We start from the raw sequence: 22,119 nt of genomic DNA, 5'->3' as shown, positions 1-22,119 counted from the left end.
GAATAAAAGCTATATAGAAGAGCTAGATTGTGCTTCTCATACTACGGTCATCCAAAAGTAAAAAAAAAAAAAAAAGGTACCAACTTAATTTCAGACTTGCCTTTGAAATTAGCATCATGTTCTTCAGAATAATATTTTACCTCATTAGAGGTGGGCTTTGTAGGTACCTTTATCTGATCAGGCTGCTGTAATAAAATACCATATCCCAGGAAGCTTAAGTCAGAAATTTCTCAACAGTTCTAGAGTCCAAGAAGTCTAAGATTGGTATATAATAAGGGCCTCTTCTTTGGAGCCTGTCCTGAAACTAGCTCTGTAGACCAGGCTGGCCTCGAACTCACAGAGATCTGCCTGCCTCTGCCTCCCAAGTACTGGGATTAAAGGCGTGCACCACCAATGCTCAGCTTTGTGTGTCTTTTTTAATAAAGTTTTTTTTTATGCAATTCATTCTGTTCGGTTTCCCCTCCCTTATCTCCTTCCAAATTCTGTCCACCTCCATACTCTTCCAGTTCCATACCTTCTCTCTCTCTCTTAAAAAAAAAAAAATGGGCAAATATACAAACAAGAATAAAACCAAACTAATGAAGAAAAAGTATGCATGTGCAGACAGACATATACACATGCACAAAACCCATAAAAATACATAATTGGAAACCATATTATACAGGCAAAAGAATTATAAGATTAAAAAAATACCCAACAAAGCACTGTAAGACAAAATACATCTCCAAAAATATCTTTTGGTGGTGAAAGATGTCTGTCTAATTGGGGTATTGTCTCCCCAATACTTGTTGGCTCCATTTATATCTTTTTCATATATGTATATACTTTAAGAAGCTTCTACTATAGTAGGTTTCTATATAACCCCTCGGAAGGCTCTCCCATGTTCCTTTCCTTATATCCCCTTTTCCTCTCCATTTTCATTTCATCCTCAGGGTCCAGTTTCCACATGATCTTTCTTCTACTTGCAGCCATCCAGTTTTACTGACACTATTTATCAAAGATACTCCCTTTTCTCCATTGTGTATTTTTGACTTCTTTGTCAAAACTTGGGTGTTCGCATGTATGTGGACTTATGTCTGGATCTTTGATTAGATTCCATTTATTATGCCAATACCATGCTGTTTTTATTACTATGGCTCCTTGAGAATAGGAGGTGGTGATAACCTCCAGTAGTTCTCTTATTTTCCAGGATTGTTTTGGCTATCCTGAGATTTTTTGTTTCCAAATGAAGGTGAGAATTGTCCTTGCAATTTCTGTGAATAATTGTATTAGAATTTTGATGGGGATTGTATTGAATCTGTAGATTGCATTTTCAATATATTAATGCTACTAATCCATGAGCATTGGAAATCTTTACATCTTCTGATATCTTCTTCAATTTCTTTCGTCAATATTTTAAAGTTTTTTATTATACAAGCCTTTCACTGGCATGATTAGAGTTACTCTAATGCGTGCGCGCGCGCGCGCACACACACACACACACACACACACACACACACAGCTTTTAATATTATTTGTTTTTTAATGTTTATTTATTATATGTTGTGGACTTTCTTGCTGGTCCTGTCTATCTGATGGTATCTATGCTTCTTATACTTTTAATAGGCACCTCCTTCCTTATATTAGGGAAATTTTCTTCTGTGGTTTTATTGAGAATGTTTTTGTTCCTCTGACCTAGGTTTTTCTCTCCTTCCTTTATTCCTATTATTCACAGTTTTGGTTATTTCAGTGTATTACGGTATTTAAAAACCCAGAGAGAGATAGTGGAGTTCAAGCTTTAAGCTTCAGGCTGAAGACCAGAGAAGCAAAGCAACCAAGCCAGTAGATCTTACCTCTACCCAGCTGAAATGGCAATCCTGTCTCCACCAATGCTCAGAGGCTAAAGCTCCAAGTTCCTATCTCTTCCTCCTTATATTCCTTTCTCTGCCCAGCCATATCACTCCTTTATCTACCTCCCTAGTGCTAGGATTAAAGGCATGTGATCCCAAGTGCTGGGATCAAAGGCATGAGCTCTGTTATCTGTGCTCTTTTGTAGGCCAGGGTGGCCTTGAACTCAGAGAGATCCATCTGCCTCTGTCTCCTGAGTCCTGGATTAGAGGTGTGTGTGGGAGCACTGCCTGGCTATATGGTTTGTTATTATAGCTGCTGGGATTAAAGGTGTATATCACTATTGCCCGACCTCTATGACTTATGGATAGCTTTTCTTTCTGAACTCTCAGGCAAGCTTTAATAAGTCATAAATAATATATCACCACATTTCCTGCTGGGATTAAAGGTGTATATCACCATTGCCTGACTTCTATGGTTTATGGCTAGCTTTTCTTTCTGAACTCTCAGACAAGCTTTAATAAATCATAAATAATATATCACCACATTTCAGTGTCCCAGATTTCTTGGGTGTTTTATACCTGATTCAACATTATCTTCTATCTTGTCTTCGATGTCTGAGAGACTCTGTTTAACCTCTTATACTCTGTGGTGAGACTACCTCTGAGGTTTTAGTTTAACTTCCTAAATTTTTCATTTTCAGTTTTATCTTATTGTTGGTTTTCTTTAGTCTATTTCTTTGTTAAATTCTACTGTCATGTCTTGAATTGTCTTCATTGTTTCATTCAAACATTTGTGTTTTTACAGAGGGATTTATTCATATCCCCTTTTGGTCCTTGAGCATATTCACAGTTACTATTTTGAAGACTTTATCTTGGGTTTCCTCTATATTGCATTTCTTAGGGCCTACTGTAGTAGAGTCATTGCATTCTGGTGGAGACATACTGTCCTGGCTGTTAATGATTGTGTTTTTGTGCTGCTGTGTAGGCATCTGGGGTTGGAATGATTAAGGTGAAGTTAGATGTTGATATCTGGGGGCTGGAGAGATGGCTCAGAGGCTAAGAGCACTGACTGCTCTTCCAGAGGACCCAAGTTCAATTCCCAGCAACCACATGGTGGCTGACAGCCATCTATAGTGAGATCTGGTGCCCTCTTCCTGTATGTAGGCAAAACAATACTTTATACATAATAATAATAATAATAATAAAAATAATCTGGTCTTGTCTTTGTTGGGTGGGTGTTCATTTCTTGGTTTCTGTTGCTCTCTCTGGATCTTAGGAAAGTGTGATGGCTTTGGGTTGCCTGGTGCAGAGTATTTTTCAGATTAGGGGGTGGCAGAGAGGAATAGCTTGAGCTGAGAGGGCCTCAGGAAAGAGCTAAATGGTTCTTCCTACCTATCTGTGTGCCCCTCAGGGAGTTGGAGATGTGTTGTGGGATTTCCAACCATTTAGCCAATGATGGGGCAGCAAGCCCTAGGGCATGGTTTTTTTCTGCCTGTGTGACAACTGAGGGGTAGAAATCTCTCAAGCTCTTGCTGTCTTGGGTGGTCTTCACCCCTGGGCAGAACAGCTGGATCAGAAGTGGTGTGTAACCTGTTCTGTATCAGTGAGTGTCAACCCCTATTTTATACCTAAATAAATTCTTGAGAACCTTTACTAGACTCTCATGGATTCACGATACAGAGGTGGGCACAAAGTCCCCCTCTTAGCTAAGAGCTGCTGGAAGACCACTCTCCAGTAGAGGCTACACTTCTAAGAGTATGTGAGCAACACAAATAGTACTTGAGTTAAAAAAAAAAAAAGATATAGTTGGCTGGATTGTGAACAGAAGATGGATCTGGGAGGAATTGGGTGAAAAGGGTGAATACATCATATGAAAATACATTACACACACACACACACACACACACACACACACACACACACACGAACACACATGCACACAATACATTATATGAACTCCTCCAAGAACTAGTAAAAAGTGAGGAACAACAAAGGCATTTTTCTACATTTGTACATAATAAGATATCTGAAGATTACCATGTTTTTAGGTGTCATTGAAAGTGATTAAAGCATACTGATGTTTCTGTATCTGTAGTCATAAATTCTTTTACAGCTAGCTTGTGTTCTTTGCATAATAAAAATAATAAACTTTAAATTGGGTTTTATAGAATAGGGAGCCCAGTCTCAGGTGTTGTCCTATGACTCCATGGGGAGCCTGTAACCTGTAGAGTTGAAATCTAATTTTCTGTGTATGCTTGTGTAACCACAGATGGCCATTGGAGTGTGGTTTGTTAAACATTGATCTCTGAGCAGTTTTTCTTATACTCCCCTTAGATCAAATCTGGATCCCTTCAACCAGTACACGGAAGACCAGATCTGGGATTCTCTAGAGAGGACACACATGAAGGAATGTGTAAGTGTAACTGAGGGAGGGCTGTTCTGGAATCGCAGACCTGGAGTGTAGGAGCACTGCTCTCTGTGTCTGAGGGAGGCCTGTTCTGGAACCGCAGGCCTGGAATATGGGTGCGCTCCTCATTCTGTTCTGGCTCCCTCTTCTCCAGCAGCCACCCCTCCCTCCCACTCCAGGATGTCTGGAGAAGATTACTTCCAAGCAAGAATTGCAGGCATTTCATATGCATCCCAAAAGCCAGTGTCTTAGCCAGTGAGTTGCTCAGCTGGTGAAGGTTCATGCCACCAAGCCTAACCATCTGAGTTCAAGGTCAAGGAGAGAACCAACTCCCACAAGTCGTCTCTGACCTCCACATGTGCAGAATATCACACACACAATACACACACACACACACACACACACACACAGACACACACACAAAAAATATTAAAGTTGGTCTCTCAGCCCCACCTCCCAAATTGCTCATGGCCATATTGACCCATACTCTCCCCATTAACTAAGAATATATTAATGATAGCTAGTTAAACCTTAATAATTTTATCAGTTTTAATAGTATAACACCCACCATACATGGTGGTTGCACACCTTTAGTCTTTAATCCCAGCACTGGAGAGGCAGATAAATCTCTGAAGTTCAAGGCCAGCCTCATCTATAGAGGGAGTTCCAGTATAGCCAGGACTTTATAGAGAGACTCTGTCTTAAGAAAGCAATAAATAAACCCAAACAAACAAAAATGGTGTAACATTTATATATATATAAGATTTCTGTAATTTTTTGCTGGTTCTGTAACATGGATGCCATGGAAGAACCCAGCAGATCCTTGTCAGCAGCCAGTCTACAGATGGGCACCACTGATCTTGAGTGGAGCACTGTAGCCTCAGTTCAGTACCCACCACCCTGGCCAGGGAGATGAGCCTTGCTTCCATCTTCCATTGAGCAGCCTCAGTTTCCTATGAAGAACAGGTTCCATGATGCTTAGAAAAAGAAAAGGCTACAGGCGTGGGCCAGGTTTTGGACTTTGGGAGTGGGACTCCATCTCCTGCAAAACTGCATTTTTAGAACCAAATATTAGTGCCCACCACCAATGGGATCTTTCTGAGATATTTTCATAGTATGAAACTAACAGAATAATATATTACAAAGATGAACTGTCCTTGAAAATACAGGTCTTGGTAAATACAGGTGGATCTTTCAGATACCAGTGTAATTCTTCTTGTGCTTCAGAATAATTTCTTCCCTTGTAGGGTGGGGCAGTTTAAGATAGTGTATAGTCCATGCTGACTTGGACTTACACCATTCCTGCCCTTGCCTCCCAATTGCCTCATTATAGGTGTGAGCCACCACACCTAGCCAGAGTAATTTTTTTTTTTAAAACCCAGATGTCTGAAAGGTGTGGTTTGTATCTTACACTTCTAACCTCCATTCTCTTCCTAGATTGCCCAGCTACCTCTAAAACTCGAATCTGAAGTGATGGAGAATGGGGACAACTTCTCAGTTGGGGAGCGGCAGCTGTTGTGCATAGCACGGGCCCTGCTGCGTCACTGTAAGGTGCGATGCATAGTGAGTGGCAGGGGGTGGGAAGTGGTGAGGAGCTGGAGGTCTGGGATGTAGCCCTGCCTGGAGGCTCTGGACCCTGAGTTTTCTTGCCTCTGAGCACAGGGGTGCTTTCTAACCAGCCATTTCTAAGTTAATCATAACACAATTTGGCATGCTGGTTTAAGGGATCTTTGCTTCAATTTTTTTCTTCAAGCTTTTGAGTGTGTATGTATTATATGTTGGGCATTCCCCGTCCTGCCCCTTTATTTTTCAATTTCCCCTAAGCCTTTGGAATTCAAGGACAGCTTTGTTTCTGGCTAATGAGTATTTGTAGAACGTCAGACCCAGCAGATTGAAGGCCACAGGAGACCCCTCATTTTACAAACAGGAAAGGATGTCCAGAAAAGCTAACCTACATATGAAGACTGTGGAGAAAGTAGAAGTGTTTGATTAGATCACTATTACACATGTGTCTGTTTTTGTTTGTGAAATTCTATGCAAAGGGCATTTTCACATACATTTATGTGTGAACCTACTAATTAGTAATAGTACATAGTGTAGGATTTAAATACTGAAATGCATTTTAGGGAATTGAGATAACAAAAATACTTAAGGCAGTAATTGGATCTCTGTCTTCTGCTTCCCTGGCAGATTCTGATTTTAGATGAAGCCACAGCTGCAATGGATACAGAGACGGACTTACTGATCCAAGAGACAATCCGGGAAGCCTTTGCAGACTGCACCATGCTGACCATTGCCCATCGCCTGCACACAGTTCTGGGCTCTGACAGGATTATGGTGCTGGCCCAGGGACAGGTATCAGGCTTCTCAGGAACATCAGTTTACCATGAGGCTTTGTCTAGGAAGAACGAGGCTCCTGTCATGAGGGGCTGCCTGTCATCTTCATGTTTCTGGGCATTCAGATAGCAGCTGTAGCAACTTGGCTCTGGTTCTTGTTCATAAGATAGGCTCCTCCAGCCTCGGGTGATGCTTTTATGATGTACTCTCCTGTTGCTTGAAAGCAGTGACATAGACCAGAGAGCACACACACTTTAGTGACTTAGTCACATGCACAAGAATTTCTCAAAGCCACCCAAAGCAGCATGTGGTGGTGCCAAACTTCTCACCCAGTTTCTCTGCACTTTCCCACACTCTGGTCCTAGCCCAGCCTTCTTCACTTCACACTCAGATGCCATTGCTATGTAGCCTCTGCATTTTCACCTTTGTCTTTACACAGACTATCCCATCTGCCATCTTTAAACCTGACTGTCCCTAAAGAAGGACAGGACTTAAATGTCAAAGCTTCTGTATGATATTCTGCCTCCCTGGAGAGCCCCCTATAATCTCTCTTAAGGAAGGGACTCAGCCTCCCCCATCTTTGGTTCCCATTTAGTGCTCACTGTTGTAGCTCTTTGCACAATAACTAGTTGCTAATTTCAGTTATGTGGATATGTACCTCTTTTCTGTGTTTGTGAAATGAGCCATATATGATGGTTAACTTAGCTTCTTACATAATAATATTATGTATTATACTATAAAATGTAGTAACAATAGCACCACAATATCTGCTTCTGCTGAGTGTTTAGCCTGTGGCATGCTCAGTTCTCAGTGAGCTGTGTCTCATCTTCAGTGGTCAGTAATTCCTCACAATGAAAGTAGCAGAGAGTATTCTCTAATTTCGTGTTAGAGGTGAGTGGTCCAAGGCTCGTGGCCACAGGAAGTACAAGAGTTGGCACTGAACCCAGACAGTGACTCCCCTCATGCCACACTGTCTTGGTTTTTGGGACATATTGAGAGAAACATTGATATGGTAGGTCCTGCCTAATCTTCAAAGCTGAGTTGAGAAAGTTTAAAATTACATTATTTTCCTTGTATTAAAATCATTTTAACATTAATATTCTATGATTGTCTGTCTTAGTCAGGGTTAGTTTTGCTGTGATGAAACATCATGACCAAAAGCAAGTTGAGAAGAAAAGGGTTTATTTGGCTTTTACTTCCATGTCAGTGTTTATCGCTGAAGGAAGCCAAGACAGGAACTTACTCAGCCTACTTTCTTTTGTTTTCTTTTTTCTGATTTTTTGAGACAGTGTTTCTCTGTGTAACAGCCCTAGGTGTCTTGGAACTCACTTTGTAGACCAGGCTGCAGAGAGCACTTGCCTCTGCATTCCCAGTGCTGGGATTAAGGGCATGTGCTCACCACTACCTGGCTCAGCCTGCCTTCTTATAGAACCCAGGTCTACCAGCCCAGGAAAGGCGCCTCCCACAATTGGCTGGGCCCATCAATCACTAATTAAGAAAGTACCTACAGGCTTGCCTATAGACTGATCTTATGGAGGCATTTTCTCTACTGAGGTTCTCTCAGATGACTTTAGTTTGTGTCAAGTTGACGTAAAACTAGCCAGTTCACCATCCTTGTTCCAAATTATTCTCATACTGAGATTATGTCATACATTTGATATGAAGAACTACTATTGTGCATGTAGACAGTAAATAGAACCCAACTTTTTTAAAAGGTAGAAGGAACCAACAAAACCTCAAAATCCCATTTTAAAGAATCTGATCCAGACTATGTTGTCTTGGGGGAAGCTTGTTACTGTGATAGAGGGGTTTTGTTTGTTTGTTTGTTTGTTTTGTGTTTTTTGAGACAGGGTTTCTCTGTGTAGCCCTGGCTGTCCTTGAACTAGCTTTTGTAGACCAGGTTGGTCTGTAACTCACAGAGATCCGCCTGCCTCTGCCTCCTGAGTGCTGGCATTAAGGTGAGTGCCACCAAGCCTGGTCCTTGAGTAACTGGTTCTTTTTTGTTTTTTTTTTTTTTTTTTTTTTTTTTTTTTTTGAGACAGGGTTTCTCTGTGTAGCTCGGCTGTCCTGGAACTCGATTTGTAGACCAGGCTGGCTTCAAACTCACTAAAATCTACCTACCTGTCTTTGCCTCCTGAAGGCCTGCATCTCCATCACAGGCAAGTGATTGGTTCTTTAAGAGGGACTGTAGGCCAGGGAGGCAGGGCAGTTGGTAGGTGCTTGCCTAGCTTGCACAAATCTCTAGGTTTGCTATATAAAGTGGGCATGCTGGCAGAGACCCCAGTACTTCAGAGGTAGATTCACACTGAGTCTGACTGAACAGCCAGCCTGGACTATAAGAACCTCTGTCTGAAAAATAAAAAGGAACACTATGTTCCCTTCCCTGGATTGGTTTTTCCTTATTAATTAAATAACTCATTTCTTCTGACCCTCCAGGGGTCAAGTTCCTGAGCCTTGGTTTGCTTGCTTGAAAGCAGTAAGTTCTTTTGGTTTTGGGATTGAACCTCGGCTGAGCAATGAGATGTTATGCAGACATTCAGCAAAGTAGGTGCTGTGTGTCATTAGTATAGTATGTGGGTTCATTCCCCTTATGCTACTCCCCATTAACAGGCTGCCCTTTGCTAGGAGCACTGAGAGGGGTCTCCTGCCATTTCTCTGGCCATGGTTGTGTCCATGCCTTTGTTTTAGGCAGAGGAAACAGGCAAAGCTAGCACAGATTTGTAGCTACTGTGACAAGAGGCGGGCTCTGCTGGTGATTAGCTTGTTCATATGAAGTAGAATTCCGCTGCAGGAAGGTCCACTGTAGTGGACAGTGGATGTGTTCATGCCTTGCTTCCTTTTTCTCTCTGCCAACCAGGCATCCTGAGTTCTTCCTCTCTGACTGGAGTCAGATCAGCTTGCCCTCCACTTAAGCTGTAGTCCCCTCCCCCCATAGTTTACATTATAGAACCATATAGTGGATTTCTTTATTCCCACAGATGAGAGAATTATGCTATATGTGAAGGAAGTGTGCATCCCTTCTCTCCAACCTTTCCCTTGCTCTCTGGGTACTGTAGGCCAGTTCATTAGTCCTCTGTTTTGCCCCAGGGCTTTGAGGTTGGCCACCAACGCTCAGCAGTGGATCCTCTGAGCCCATGAGACCATCCAGTCACCCTGACTTGTCTCCTCCTTTGCAGGTGGTGGAGTTTGACACCCCATCGGTCCTGCTGTCCAATGAAAGTTCGAGGTTCTATGCTATGTTTGCTGCTGCAGAGAACAAGGTGGCTGTCAAGGGCTAAGTCCTCCCATGGGCGAAGTCTCTTGCTCAGCATCGCCATTCACTTCCTGGTTTGGACCCTTCATCCTGTCCTGCTGAAACCTTGCCTTTCCCAGTTTTATCTCTCATACAACAGTTCATGATTAGCTGTGTGTTTCACTTTTAGGGAAAAATCATATTTTGATTATTGTATTTATTCCCTCTTCATGTAAATGAAATTTAGTTTTTGTTCTTAATTGCACTCCTAAGAGGTTCAGGGAACCATTACTATAAATGTATCAGTGGCCTATAATGAAGCTTTATATGTGTAGCTATGTTATATATAATTCTGTACATAGCCTATATTTACAGTAAAGATGTAAGCGGTTTATTTTCTATTAAAAGCAAGCACTGTGCGACCAGCAGTGCACACTTTTATCATTTTGTACAGCTCGCTGTGCTAGAGCTCTCGTTTTGCTCTTAGCTGTAGGAAAGGCAGCCTTGCATTCCCTCTAGCTGGTCGTTTCACGGTGCTGGGCTTTCCAGGTGTCCAGAAGACCCGTGACATCACGACAGCGGTGGGCCCTCCAGGCCTGCTCCTGGAGCTCCCCAGTGGCAACCCAGTGCAGCTGGGCTGTGGGAGGCCTTGCAGAGCACTGTGAATTCTCAGGGCTCCTGCTTTCTTGTCCTGGTGTCACTTACTGTTTATGTTAGAGCAGTGGAACAAAGCCCACTCCCTCCCTCTGCTCTCAGGAATGAGAGCCCCACATTCCTCAGAGGGGAGAGTTGTTTCTGGTGTCTGCTCCCAGTGCCCCACACTTCAGGTTCCTACCACTGGCCACTACAGAGCTCCAGCTCTTTGGCCAGTTGGTTCCCAGCCCTGGGATCCACTGCTGCTGTTGTAGGTGGCATTGTCTTTTGCCTGATCCTACATGTTCAGAGTTTGGTGACAGGGCTCAGGGTTGTGGGGTCTGTCCTTCCTCTGCAAAGTCTGCGGCCCTCAGCAGCTCCTGCTAGCCAGTGTATTCACTGGTGTAGAAGTTTTTTGTACTGTAAAGAGACCTACCTCAGGTTGCTGATTGCTGTGTGGTTTGGTGTGTCCCTGCAGACCCCCTTTATCCCCTGGGGCCCGTAGCTTGGGTGGGTGTGGTTACCACTGTCATCAGTCGAGTGAGTGGTCAGCGTTGCATGTCGTGACCAAGTAGACATTCTGTCGCCTTAGCATGTTTGCTAAACACCTTATGAAAGCAAAAATCTCAAGAAGTGAATAAAATTATTTTGGATTTGTAAAACTCTTGTTGCATAAAATAGTTCGCTGGGAAGGGAAAGGAGTGAGATGTTTTGAGGGGCTTTGCAGTATTGCAGTCCTGGATCCCAGTATCTGACAATGAAATTACATCTGCAAAGGGTTGTGTGCAAGGGGCCAGGGGGTCCCAGATACATCCAGTCCTGTGTGATGGGAATTAAGCTCTACATCCTGCATTCCTTGGAGTAGTCACCAAATGCAGCATCCGGGCTGCTGTAAGAGGTCAGAGTGGGATGAGTGAGTGTGCAAGGCAGGGAGTGATATGTTTAAAATCAAGTAGCTGTTGAGGGCATGTAGCACTGAAGTGATGGAACTCCCTCCATCCACTTCATTCAGCCTAACCCAGTGAGAGAGCTGGTGTCCTTTCAGAACGACACTCACCCTAAAGCAGTGAAAAATGTGTTTAATTTGTTACTTTAATATTGATTCTGCCACGAATCAATAGGAATTACCTGTTAGACGTAGCCCTATTGTTGTTGTAATTTAAAAAGCAGTGCACACACGAGAAAGACACCATGTGACAGTGCTCATATGGAGGGGCTTTTATTAGAGGAAAGAAAATGGGAAAGGGGCGGGGAGGAGGGAGACTGGCCTCTGGGGACAGGAACAGTAGAAGAGAAAAAAGAGGAGGGGGGGCAGGGCCCTTTTAAAGGGACTGTAGTGGTTCTTAGTGGCTGCAGCTGAGGATGTGTCCTGTCAGAACCCCAAGGGTAGGCTAGTACAGATGTCTGAATACTAACACCAATTTCCTTTTAAAATAAATTACTATTGGCAAAGTGTGGTGGCATATACCTTTGATCCCAGCACTTGGGAGGCAGAGGCAGGTGGAGCTCTGTGAGTTTGACTCCATGGTCTACATAGTGAATTCCAGGCTAGCCAACAATACACAGTGAGACCCTGTAGCTACTCTTTCTCTGTCTTGCCACATAGCTCCCAAATAATGACACAAAGACTTAATACTTATGAAAGCTCAGCAGATAGCTTAAGCTTGTTTCTAACTAGCTTTTTTTTTTTTTTTTTAAGACTTATTATGTATACAGTGTTTTGCCTGCAGGCCAGGAGAGTGCACCAAATCTCATTATAGATGGTTGTGAGCCACCATGTGGGTGTTGGGAATTGAAATCAGGACCTCTGGAAGACCAGCCAGTGCTCCTAACCTCTAAGCCATCTCTCCAGCCCCTAACTAGCTCTTATAACATAAATGAACCCATTTCTATTAATTTACATGTCCCGAGACTCGTTTACTTCATCTGCTACTGCCCATCCTGTTTCCTGCTTCTTCAGAGTCTCTGTCAATTCTGCCTTTCTTCCTGGCATCCTCTGTGTCTGCCTAGCTAGGGCTTTTTACTAAACAATCAGAGTGACACATTTTTACACATTTAATCAAATATTGCACATTTCTCCTTTTTGTCTAAATAAAAAGGAAAGAGTTTTGACTCTAACATTGTTAAACTTAGACAATAGGACAGGTACCAAGCAAGGAAAACATTTACAATATCCAGTCCATTTGTATTTGTCAGATTCAAAGGAAATACTCCACTCTTTATCCTATCTTGGTGAGTTCAAAGCTTTGTTCCTAATTTACTTCCTATATACTGTAACTATCTAGTCTCTAACTCCATCAAAGACCCCAGAAGGGTATAATTTTACTTGAGTAAACAGGAAATGCAGTGCAAGCTATTTCCAAGCCTATAGAAACAACAAATATCTGGCTGCCTAGACAGTCAACCAAGGTTCTTTTGCAATGTTGGGGCATCCATCTTTGGCCTACAGGCCTATATCTGGCAGACTCTTCTATGAAGCAGGAATTTTGAAGGATTATTTTTTGTGTGTCCTGTGGAATATATGACAGACTTTTCCATGAAGCAGAAATTTTGGCAAAGTTTGACAGCCTTTTTCCTTTGTGTCCTGCTTGTCCAGTTTGTACAGCATACTATCAGCACTCAAGGCGAGAACAGTTTCTTTGCCCAGTGGCTAGCATTGCCACAGTGAAAGTAAACTCCATGTGGAGTTTCTTTGCTGCCTATCATCTTCTCTGATGTAAATTAGTGCTGCCAGGAGCAGACATGTCTGTCTCTATGTCACGAAATGCCCCGAGTTAACAAAACATTTACATGCCATGTTCTTAACCTTGAAAACATACCTAATATGACAAGTTTGATTATTATAGATGACTAACTACTAACCTGCATTTTCTTTTTTCAAATATAATAACTTTTAAAAACTTGTTCATTTAAATTTATTTTATGTACATTGGTGTGAAGGTGTCAGATTTCCTGGAACTGGAATTAACAGACAGATGTGAGCTGCCATGTGGGTGCTGGGACACCCGGCTACATTATATTTTTAATTGAGCTGCAAGTAACAATTGCCCAAACAAGAGTAGAAACATACATTCAGTATAACAAAACTAACTTTAAATTTGTATCAGTATACCAAAATTCATACCAGTATAAAATAATGGAGATTAAATAGTTGTGTTTTTAATTCTATATTATATTTATATAGAATTATATTTAATTCTATATTATATATACCCCCTAAACAATGACAAATAAGCCAAGACCACTCACCACATCTCTTGGGAACATGGATGTTATGTTTCTATCCTTTGTCTAGGGGCGCTGGCATCTTTAGGTGACCCTGAGAAAACTAGGATAATGGTCAAGGCCTGGCTAGAATAGTCTAAGTCTGGACCACTTCAGCCAGAAAGACCCTGTCTTTAATAAATAAGTAAATAAATAAACAGAGACTCCATGGGGATTCTGCTGAACCTCCCAGCCCATCACCATTACCCCATTCCCTTGTGTCAACTGCCAGTACCTAGAGGTGCACTCACTTTACCTGGGAACCTTGCTGGCCATACCAGCCTGGGAAGCAGGTGGACTACTACCTTCTCCCTCCTTCTTGTCCTCAGTCTCAGCTCCAGCCCTGTGATAGACCACTTGCTGGGATTCGTCCTCCCTCTCTGCCCCCACTTCCTGGGGATCCCAGCACACTTCTCAGTGCACCCAGCTTTTCCTTCTTTCTGTGAATCCTGTCATCACCCCTTTCCAGCCCATTCTGGCTCCTTTGAGCCAGCTGTCAAAGCTAGAAACACTGTGTACCTGCAACCTAGGCTAGACATTGGGTAGGTGATCTTTATTCTCTTTCCTGTTCTTCATTGCCCATTCTCATCCCTAGCTTTGTAGCAGACCACTCTCAGAGTCCTGTCCTCCGTCTCTGCCCCAACTCCTTGAGGACGCCACCAAACCTTGCAGTTGACCCAACTTTCCCCTTTACTGAGCATCCTTTCTGTCCCCACTCCCCTATCTAGCCCATCCCCATTCCTTTGTGTCAGCCTTCAATACCTAAAAACACATTCTACCAGGGACCCCAGATGGCCAGACATGGTAGGAACTCAGAAGCAACACTTTCCTGAGATCCAGAGAAGGCAGCAGAAACCAAGGAATGGAACACTTACTCTGTGTTGGAAAAATCACCAGATACTATGGAAGAATAAGGATTGCAGAAAACAGATAGGCTGCATAGATGACTCAGGGAGAAATAACAACAGAGACAGATGAACACCAGCAGGTTCCAGTCCCAAGGATGCCTCCGGATGCCCTCTGTCTCCATCCAGGAAGCAAGAGAGAGCTCTGGGGTCCCCTACCCCAGACCTAGTTCCTCTAGCTCATGTCCCCACCCCCACTGGGCATGGTCAGTGCAACAGGTGTGGGCAGAGTAAATATCTCACTAATCACCCAATAAAGACAAGACCAGATATCAACAGAATCACAATCATCCAAAACCCAGATGCCTAGTACCAGCAGAAAAACACAATCATTAGCATCCAAAACAATGTTTCTCCACAGGACCTAGCAACTATGCTACAGTAGTCCATTAGACATGTAATATAACTGAAACACAAGACGACTTCAAAAAAGCTATTATGAATATGCTCAAGGACCTTTAAAAAAGTCTTTAATAAATACATTCATGAAGTATGAGTGAAATGAAGAGTTCAAGACATGAAAGTAAAAATGGAATCACTAAACTGAGATTATCATGAACTTAGACAACACTAATACTGAAAAATCTCAGAGGCAAGCCTCACCAACAATACAAGACATGGAAGAGAGAATCTCAGGCATTGAAGACAAGATGGAAGAAATGGATATGGCAGTCAAAGAAAATGTTGATTCTAAATCAGAGACACTGTGAAAGATCAAATCTATAAATAGTAGTAATAGAGAAAAAGTCAGAGACACAGGAAATATTTTCAACAAAGTCATAGAAGAGAATTTCCTTAACCTAAAGAAGGGAGGTGCCTATCAAAGTACAAGAAGAATACAGAACACCAAATAGACAGAACCAGACAAGAAATTCTTCATGACATAACAGTCAAGCACTAAACATGCAGAACAAACAAAGAACATTGAAAGCTACAAAAAAGCAAACCCATTAGAATAACACCTGACTCTTCGATGCAGACTAAAAGCCAAGACTTGGATAGGTGTTCTACAAACTCTAATCAGAGACCACAGATGCCAGACTCTTCTACCCAGTGAAAATTTCAAACACAATAGATGGGTAAAGAAAAACATTCTATGTTAAAACCAAATTTAAGCAGTATTTATCTATCAATCCAGCTGAAAAATTAGCCACACTCAAGAAAACACAGCAGTAAATAATCCCAGACCAGCAAATAAAAAGGAAGATTTAAAAAACAAAAAAAAAAAAAACCCACACCATAACAAAATAACAGGAATCAATAAACTTCTCATTGATAAGTCTCAGGCTCAGTGGTCTCAATTCCCTAATAAAAAGACACAGACTGACATATTGGATCCATGCAAGATTGGTTCAGCATATAGAATGATAAATGTAACCCACCATGGAAATCCACTGGAAGACAAAATCCAATGATCATCTCATTAGATGAAGAACAGGCCTTTGACAAAAATCTAATACCGTTTCATGATAAAAGTTCTGGAGAGTCTGGGGATACAAGGGACATACCTCAACATATTAAAGCTGTTTATAGCAAGCCCACAGGCAACGTCAAACTAAATGGAGAGAAACTCAAAACATTTCCACTAAGGATGTCTACTCTCTCCATACTTACTTAATATAGTACTTGAAGTCTTAGTTCGAGCAGTAAAACAACTGACAGAGGTGGGGGGGGAGGGGTAAGAATTAGAAAGGAAAAAGTCAAAATATCTTTATTTTCAGAAGATACAATTTTATACATAGATGACCCTCAAAACTCCACCAGGAAACTTCTACAGCTGATAAACATTTTCAGCAAAGGTACAAAATTAACATATAAAGTCAGTAGTCTTCCTAAATACAAATGACAAGTAGACTGAGAAAGAAATCAGAGAAATGGTACCTTTCACAATAGCCTCAATATATGTGTGTGTTTATAACTCTAACCAAACAAGTGAAAAGACTTGTATAATCAAATGTTCAAGACACTGAAGAAAGAAATTGAAGAAGATAGAAGATGGAAAGATCTCCCATGCTCATGGATTGGATTGTAAAAGTAACCATACTATCAAAAGCAATCTACAGATTCGGTGCAATTCCCATTAAAATTCCTGCACAATTCACAGAAATTCAAAGGATAACTTCCACTTTAATGTAGAAACACACACACATACACACACACACACACACACACACACACACACACACACACACACACGATAGCTAAACTACCTTAAATAATAAAATTATTGCTGGAGGCATCGCCATTACCAATCTAGTTCTATTACAGTTCTATAGTAATAAAAACATCATAGTATTCATATAAAACATAAACATTGATCAAAGGAATTTAATCAAAGCCCCAGACATAAATCCACACACCTATGGACACTTGATTTTTTACAAAGAAGCCAGAAATACACACTAGTAAAAAGGTAACATTTTCAACAAATGAAACTGGCCAAACTGGATGGCTATGTAAAAGACAAATAGATTCATATTTATACCCTGCACAAAACTCAACTTCAGATGGATGAAGGGCCTCAACTAAGGCCAGATACCTGGACTCTGATAGAAGAGAAGTCAAGTTGATACCTACCTAGATCATTGACCCCTATTGACTAGTGTTCATGGTACTGGAGACACTTTGTATGTTATCAGAGGACAAAGGTAAACACTAGGCTAGCTAATAACCCTTTGACCTACACTGATGACCTGCCTGAATGATTGATAAACTGGTGGAATATTGGCACAAATGTTAACGATCCACTATCTGTATTTAAGGTTCACTCCGTGAGATGGAACCTATGCCTGGCACTGTTTGGGTACCAAGAACCTGAGACTAGAGAGCCTAGGGGTCTAGGGAAAAGTCAAATATTACTGTTTTACTAAAGGAACATAGCTATGACATTCTGCTATACTTATAGATCCATGTCTCACTCAGCCATCATCAGAGAACTTTCCTCCCGAAGTAGAAGGGAACAGGTACAGAGACTCACAACTAGACAATGTGTAGAAAGTGAGAGACCTTGGAACACTTAGCCCTAACTGGGATGTTTCCATCAAATCCCTCTCTTCAGGTCTCAGGGAATCTGTGGAAGGGAGGCAGAAAGATTCTAAGAGCCAGTGGGAATGGCAGTCACCAAAGAAACAAGACAGATGCACAAATGGACTCACAGAGACTTTGACATTGTGCACAGGGCCTGCCTGTACAGGTGTAACCCAGATAGGGGCTCCCAGTGTGGAGAGAGGAATTAGGCAAAACCCCTGTTACTAACCAAGAGGTTATCTCCAATGGACATCTGCTCAAAAAGAATAATTAGTTTTCTCCAACAGGGTACCACTGGGTGCACAAACTACACTTAAAGGCAGGCCCTATGCCCAGCAGTAGATGGCTAACACAAACAAAGTCAGTGGTAATTTTGAAGAGTTTTGTCTGTACACTACTATAGGATAAAAGTCAATATAATGTTGTCTGAGCTTTTTTTTTTTTTAACCTTAGAGATCGTTTGCTTGTATCTTATCTCTGATTCTGTGTTTTTAAGGGATTTCTGTGTGTGAGAATGTGTGTCTCTGTGTTTCTTATGATTTTTTTTTCCTTTTAGCTCTTTTCAGTTTGTTTATTTTGTCCTTTTCTGGATTTGTTGTTGTTGTTGTTATTTGTTGTTGCCTGTTTGTTTTCAAATGAGAAAAAGAAAGGATGTGGAGTGGGGAGGCCTGGGAGGAATTGGGGGGAGGGGAATCCATCATCAGAATATACTGTGAAAAAAATCTATTTTTAATAAAGATTAAAATATAAAGATAAATTATCACTGCCTTGAAATTTTGAGTACTTGCCTCTCTCTATGCCTCAGTAGGCATAGTGTTTCAGTAAGTGTGGCAGTACCCTTGCCAGTCCCAGCACTTGGGATCTGAGGCAGGGGCATCTCAAGTTCCATGCCAGCTTGGGCTACTTGGGGAGACCCTATTTCAAGGGAGGAAAATCAAAATTGTAGCATTTGTTTTTCCTTTGTTTGTTTGTTTTTGAGGGGAGAGAGCGTTAGTTTTGTTTTGGTTTGATTTAGTTTTTCGAGACAGGGTTTCTCTGTGTAGCCCTGGCTGTTCTAGAACTCACTCTGTAGAACAGGCTGGCTTCAGACTCAGAGCTCTGCCTGCCTCTGCCTTTACCACCGCCACCGGGCTACTTGTTACATTTCCAGAGCTCAATTTACAAACAGCCTGTGACTTCGTGTTACATGATGCAGTTGTGGATGGAGGCTCTTACTATAGAAGTGCTGCTGGACAGCACTGGTCCAGAAGAAAACTAAGGGCGCTATGTACTCAGAGAGGACATCTGCACAGCGCCCAAACAATGCCACAGGATGCCTGTGCAGTGCTCTAGCAAACAACACCACAGGACGCCTGCGCAGTACTCTAACAACATCATGGGATGCCTGTGCAGTCCTCTTCCATAGTCAGAGGACTCCTGTACAGCTAGCTCTTCCTGTTCCACTAGCTGCTACAGTTTACACTAACTTTCTTCTGATTGGTTCTTGCTCTTGGTTGCCCTCCTACCCTGCTCCTCCTGTTGCTCCAATTCACAAAAGAAAGTGCTTTTCTGGCTTCTATATCTGTGTCCATTCCTCTCCAGTACAGGGACAAACCTTCAGATGTGAGTGTGGCTTTTCTTACTAGCTGCTGATGGTCCCAGCAGGCACATCCCACAAACCACGCACCTCAGACTACTGTTTGCTTTAGTATTCTTTGCTTTAGTAGCACCACTGACCTAGTCTTCCTGACTGGGCAGCCCTTAGCTCACCTCCAACTCTCTGGACCCTTCTTTCAGATGAAAGGGTGTGTGTGTGGGCGGGGTGTTACCGGGTATCACTCATGACAGAAAAATGCTGTACTGCTGAGATAATGCTCATTTCCAAGTGCTGTGTGCTGTTATTATCACTCTGTCCCACTCTCTGAGTGGCTTCAACTTTTCTTCATGTCTTTACATTGAGTTGTTTACTTGCATGTTTGTCTTGAAACAGTGTTCCACTGTGTAGTGTTGGCTGGCCAGGAGCCTTCTGTTTGACCAGCGGACAGTGAAGCACATGAAGGTCATGCCTGAACAGCCTGAGCCAGGTGGAAATCCAGCCTGTTCTTTTATCTTGTGAACTCAGCTTCAGTGAGTGGAAACCCATGCAGGACTGGGTGCTGTCTAGAGTTTTGTCTGTCTGTCTGTGACTGATGCTAGTATATATGACCTGCAAAGCCTCCATCTTGCTGCAATCATGTAAGGTCACTTTCAGGTCCCAGGAAGGAGAAAGGGAGACAGGTCCCCTTTTCATGGAATATTCTCTGTACCCAGAATCTTCCTCTGGCCTGGGCATGCATCACCCTTGGCTCAGGTGAGATCCCTTCCTCCTCACCTTGGGAGAGCTCAGCAAGCTCCCAGAGGGGAGCCCCATTACCCAGTCCAGACAAGTCCAGCATCATCCATGTAGGCATGTGGACACATAACATTTGGGGTGAATATACTGACTTTGCATAGAACAATTGGTTTCAAGGTTTGGGGTCATATCTCTGGCCCATTTTTATGTCCTTGACAGAATCTAGCAGGCTATTGCCCCGGAGCCATTCTGACCTCTGCTAAGAATAGTGTACTTTGGGCCCTACCCCCTACTCCATCCCATTGAGCTTCCCTCCAGTCCTCAGGACCTCAGCTTCCTAACTTCTCATCCCACCACTCTCTTCTCTCATAGGTTCCCAGTACTTGGACCTACCCTAATAATAATAATAATAATAATAATAATAATAATAATAATAATAATAATAAATATTTATTTAATTTTGATAATTTATTTAATTTTATTTTATGTGCATTGGTGTGAGGCTATCAGATCCACTGGAACTAGAATTATAGACAGTTGTCAGCTGCCATGTGGGTGCCAGTGCTCTTAACTGCTGAGCCATCTCTCCAGTCCCCCAAAATATTTATTGAACATTCAGTAAGTGCCAGGCATTGTTTGGCACTGGAGACAAAAACAACTCTGTGCCCGTCCCTCCCACATGAGTGTAGAATGCATGGCTGAACCAGACATGTACCATTTATACTGGCATTTGTGTTTAGCTAGGCAAAGCAATGTTGGGCTGAAAGAAACAACACTTTGCCAGGTGGTGGTGGCACACACCTTTAATCCCAGCACTTTGTGGGCAGAGGCAGTTGAATTTGAGTTTGAGGCCAGCCTAGTCTATAGAGCAAGTTCCAGGACGGCCAGGGTACACAGAGAAACCCTGCCTTGAAAGACCAAAGAAAGAAGAAAAGAAAAAAAAAAGATACGATATTTTGGGAAGATGTACTCCATCTCCCATTCTTATGTGATCGCATCCTGCCCCAAGACCACCCCACCTGAACCATGCTATCCTCATAGGAAGTCATCATTGTTTTGTCCCTGTACCTTCCATAGCTCTGCTGGCCCTGTGCTTAGCATGTGGTAGTCCAGTCCATTTCAGAATCTGATTCCACAAAAAGTCTGCTTCTTAAACAGAAAGAGCTCAGGAGCTCTGGAACACATATTTATCTGAGCTTGCTTACCTTGTCCTCACTAAAACTCTTTCCTTTTGATTATCTTGGGTATAGCTAGTATTTTAAGACCTGCCTACACAGTACAGACATCTGGTTGTTAAATACTTCTACAGCTCTGGAGCTTTTTCTTTTCTTTTCTTTTTTTTAAATGTGTGTGGGCACCCCAGTGAGACCAGAAGAGGGTATCAGATCCTCTGGAGCCAGAATGCCAGAGTTAGGGGCATTTGTAAGCTGCCCAATATTGGTGCAGGGAATTGAACTCAGGTCCTCTAGGAAAGTACTTATAACTATCAAGCCACCTCTCCAGCCCCCATTAGTAGAAAGTACTGTGGGTAGGACTTGACTATGGTTGAGAAGGATGCCTGTGACTCATCTCCATACTTTCAGACTTGACAGTTTATTCTGAGCCCTGAGCACATACACATTGGAGCATAGAATGAAGGAGCAGTCCTTTGTTGTTTGCTTCCCTTTTTCCAAAAGTGAGTTGGAAACTCCCCTGAACACCCTGTAGATTCTCAGCATGGAATTCTCAGCAGGCTGGCAGCCTTCATGGCATGTCCGAAAACTATACAAGTAGATACTCAGTGTCAGTGTTGTAGTGTGTGTGTGTGTGTGTGTGTCCTTTTAAAATGATTTTTTGATGGGGGAAGGTCTAGGCCCTGCTCCAATGATATGACAAACTTTGAAGACTCCCCATGGAAAGCATCACCCCCCCCTATCAGAAGGGGAATGGGATAGGAATTGTGGGGGGGCAGGAGAGCAAGGGAGAGATGTGGGAACTGGGATTGACATGCAAAACAAACTTGTTTCAAATTTAAATTGAAAAAAAAATTACTCAAAACAATGATTTTTTTTTTTGATTAAGCTACAGGTGCTCATATGTGTGTGGATGTGGGACAGGCTCTGGAGGACAGGCAACCTGTCGATGGTCATACTCCAGAGAGATGATTCTCCTTCCCCCAGCAGCCAGCAGCTGCC

The 22,119-nt window shown here is 42.4% G+C and overlaps 1 protein-coding gene across 3 annotated transcripts in view; it reads left to right on the top strand.

The window, feature by feature from the left end:
• The window catches only part of Abcc5 (ATP binding cassette subfamily C member 5), an 85,992-nt gene extending 74,892 nt beyond the window's left edge, over window positions 1-11,100 (top strand). For all 3 annotated transcript variants that reach the window (XM_051191141.1, XM_051191143.1, XM_051191142.1), the window contains 4 exons: window positions 4,164-4,242; window positions 5,674-5,787; window positions 6,427-6,591; window positions 9,750-11,100. In XM_051191141.1, the coding sequence (XP_051047098.1) occupies window positions 4,164-4,242; window positions 5,674-5,787; window positions 6,427-6,591; window positions 9,750-9,851 (460 nt within the window). In that variant the 3' untranslated portion in view covers window positions 9,852-11,100. The remainder of the gene's footprint in view (window positions 1-4,163; window positions 4,243-5,673; window positions 5,788-6,426; window positions 6,592-9,749) is intronic.
• The last annotated feature ends 11,019 nt before the right edge of the window (window positions 11,101-22,119 follow it).

The sequence above is a fragment of the Phodopus roborovskii genome, unplaced genomic scaffold, assembly GCF_943737965.1.
Source record: "Phodopus roborovskii unplaced genomic scaffold, PHOROB, whole genome shotgun sequence".
NCBI lineage: Eukaryota > Metazoa > Chordata > Mammalia > Rodentia > Cricetidae > Phodopus > Phodopus roborovskii.
This window is presented reverse-complemented; position numbering and strand designations above follow the sequence as displayed.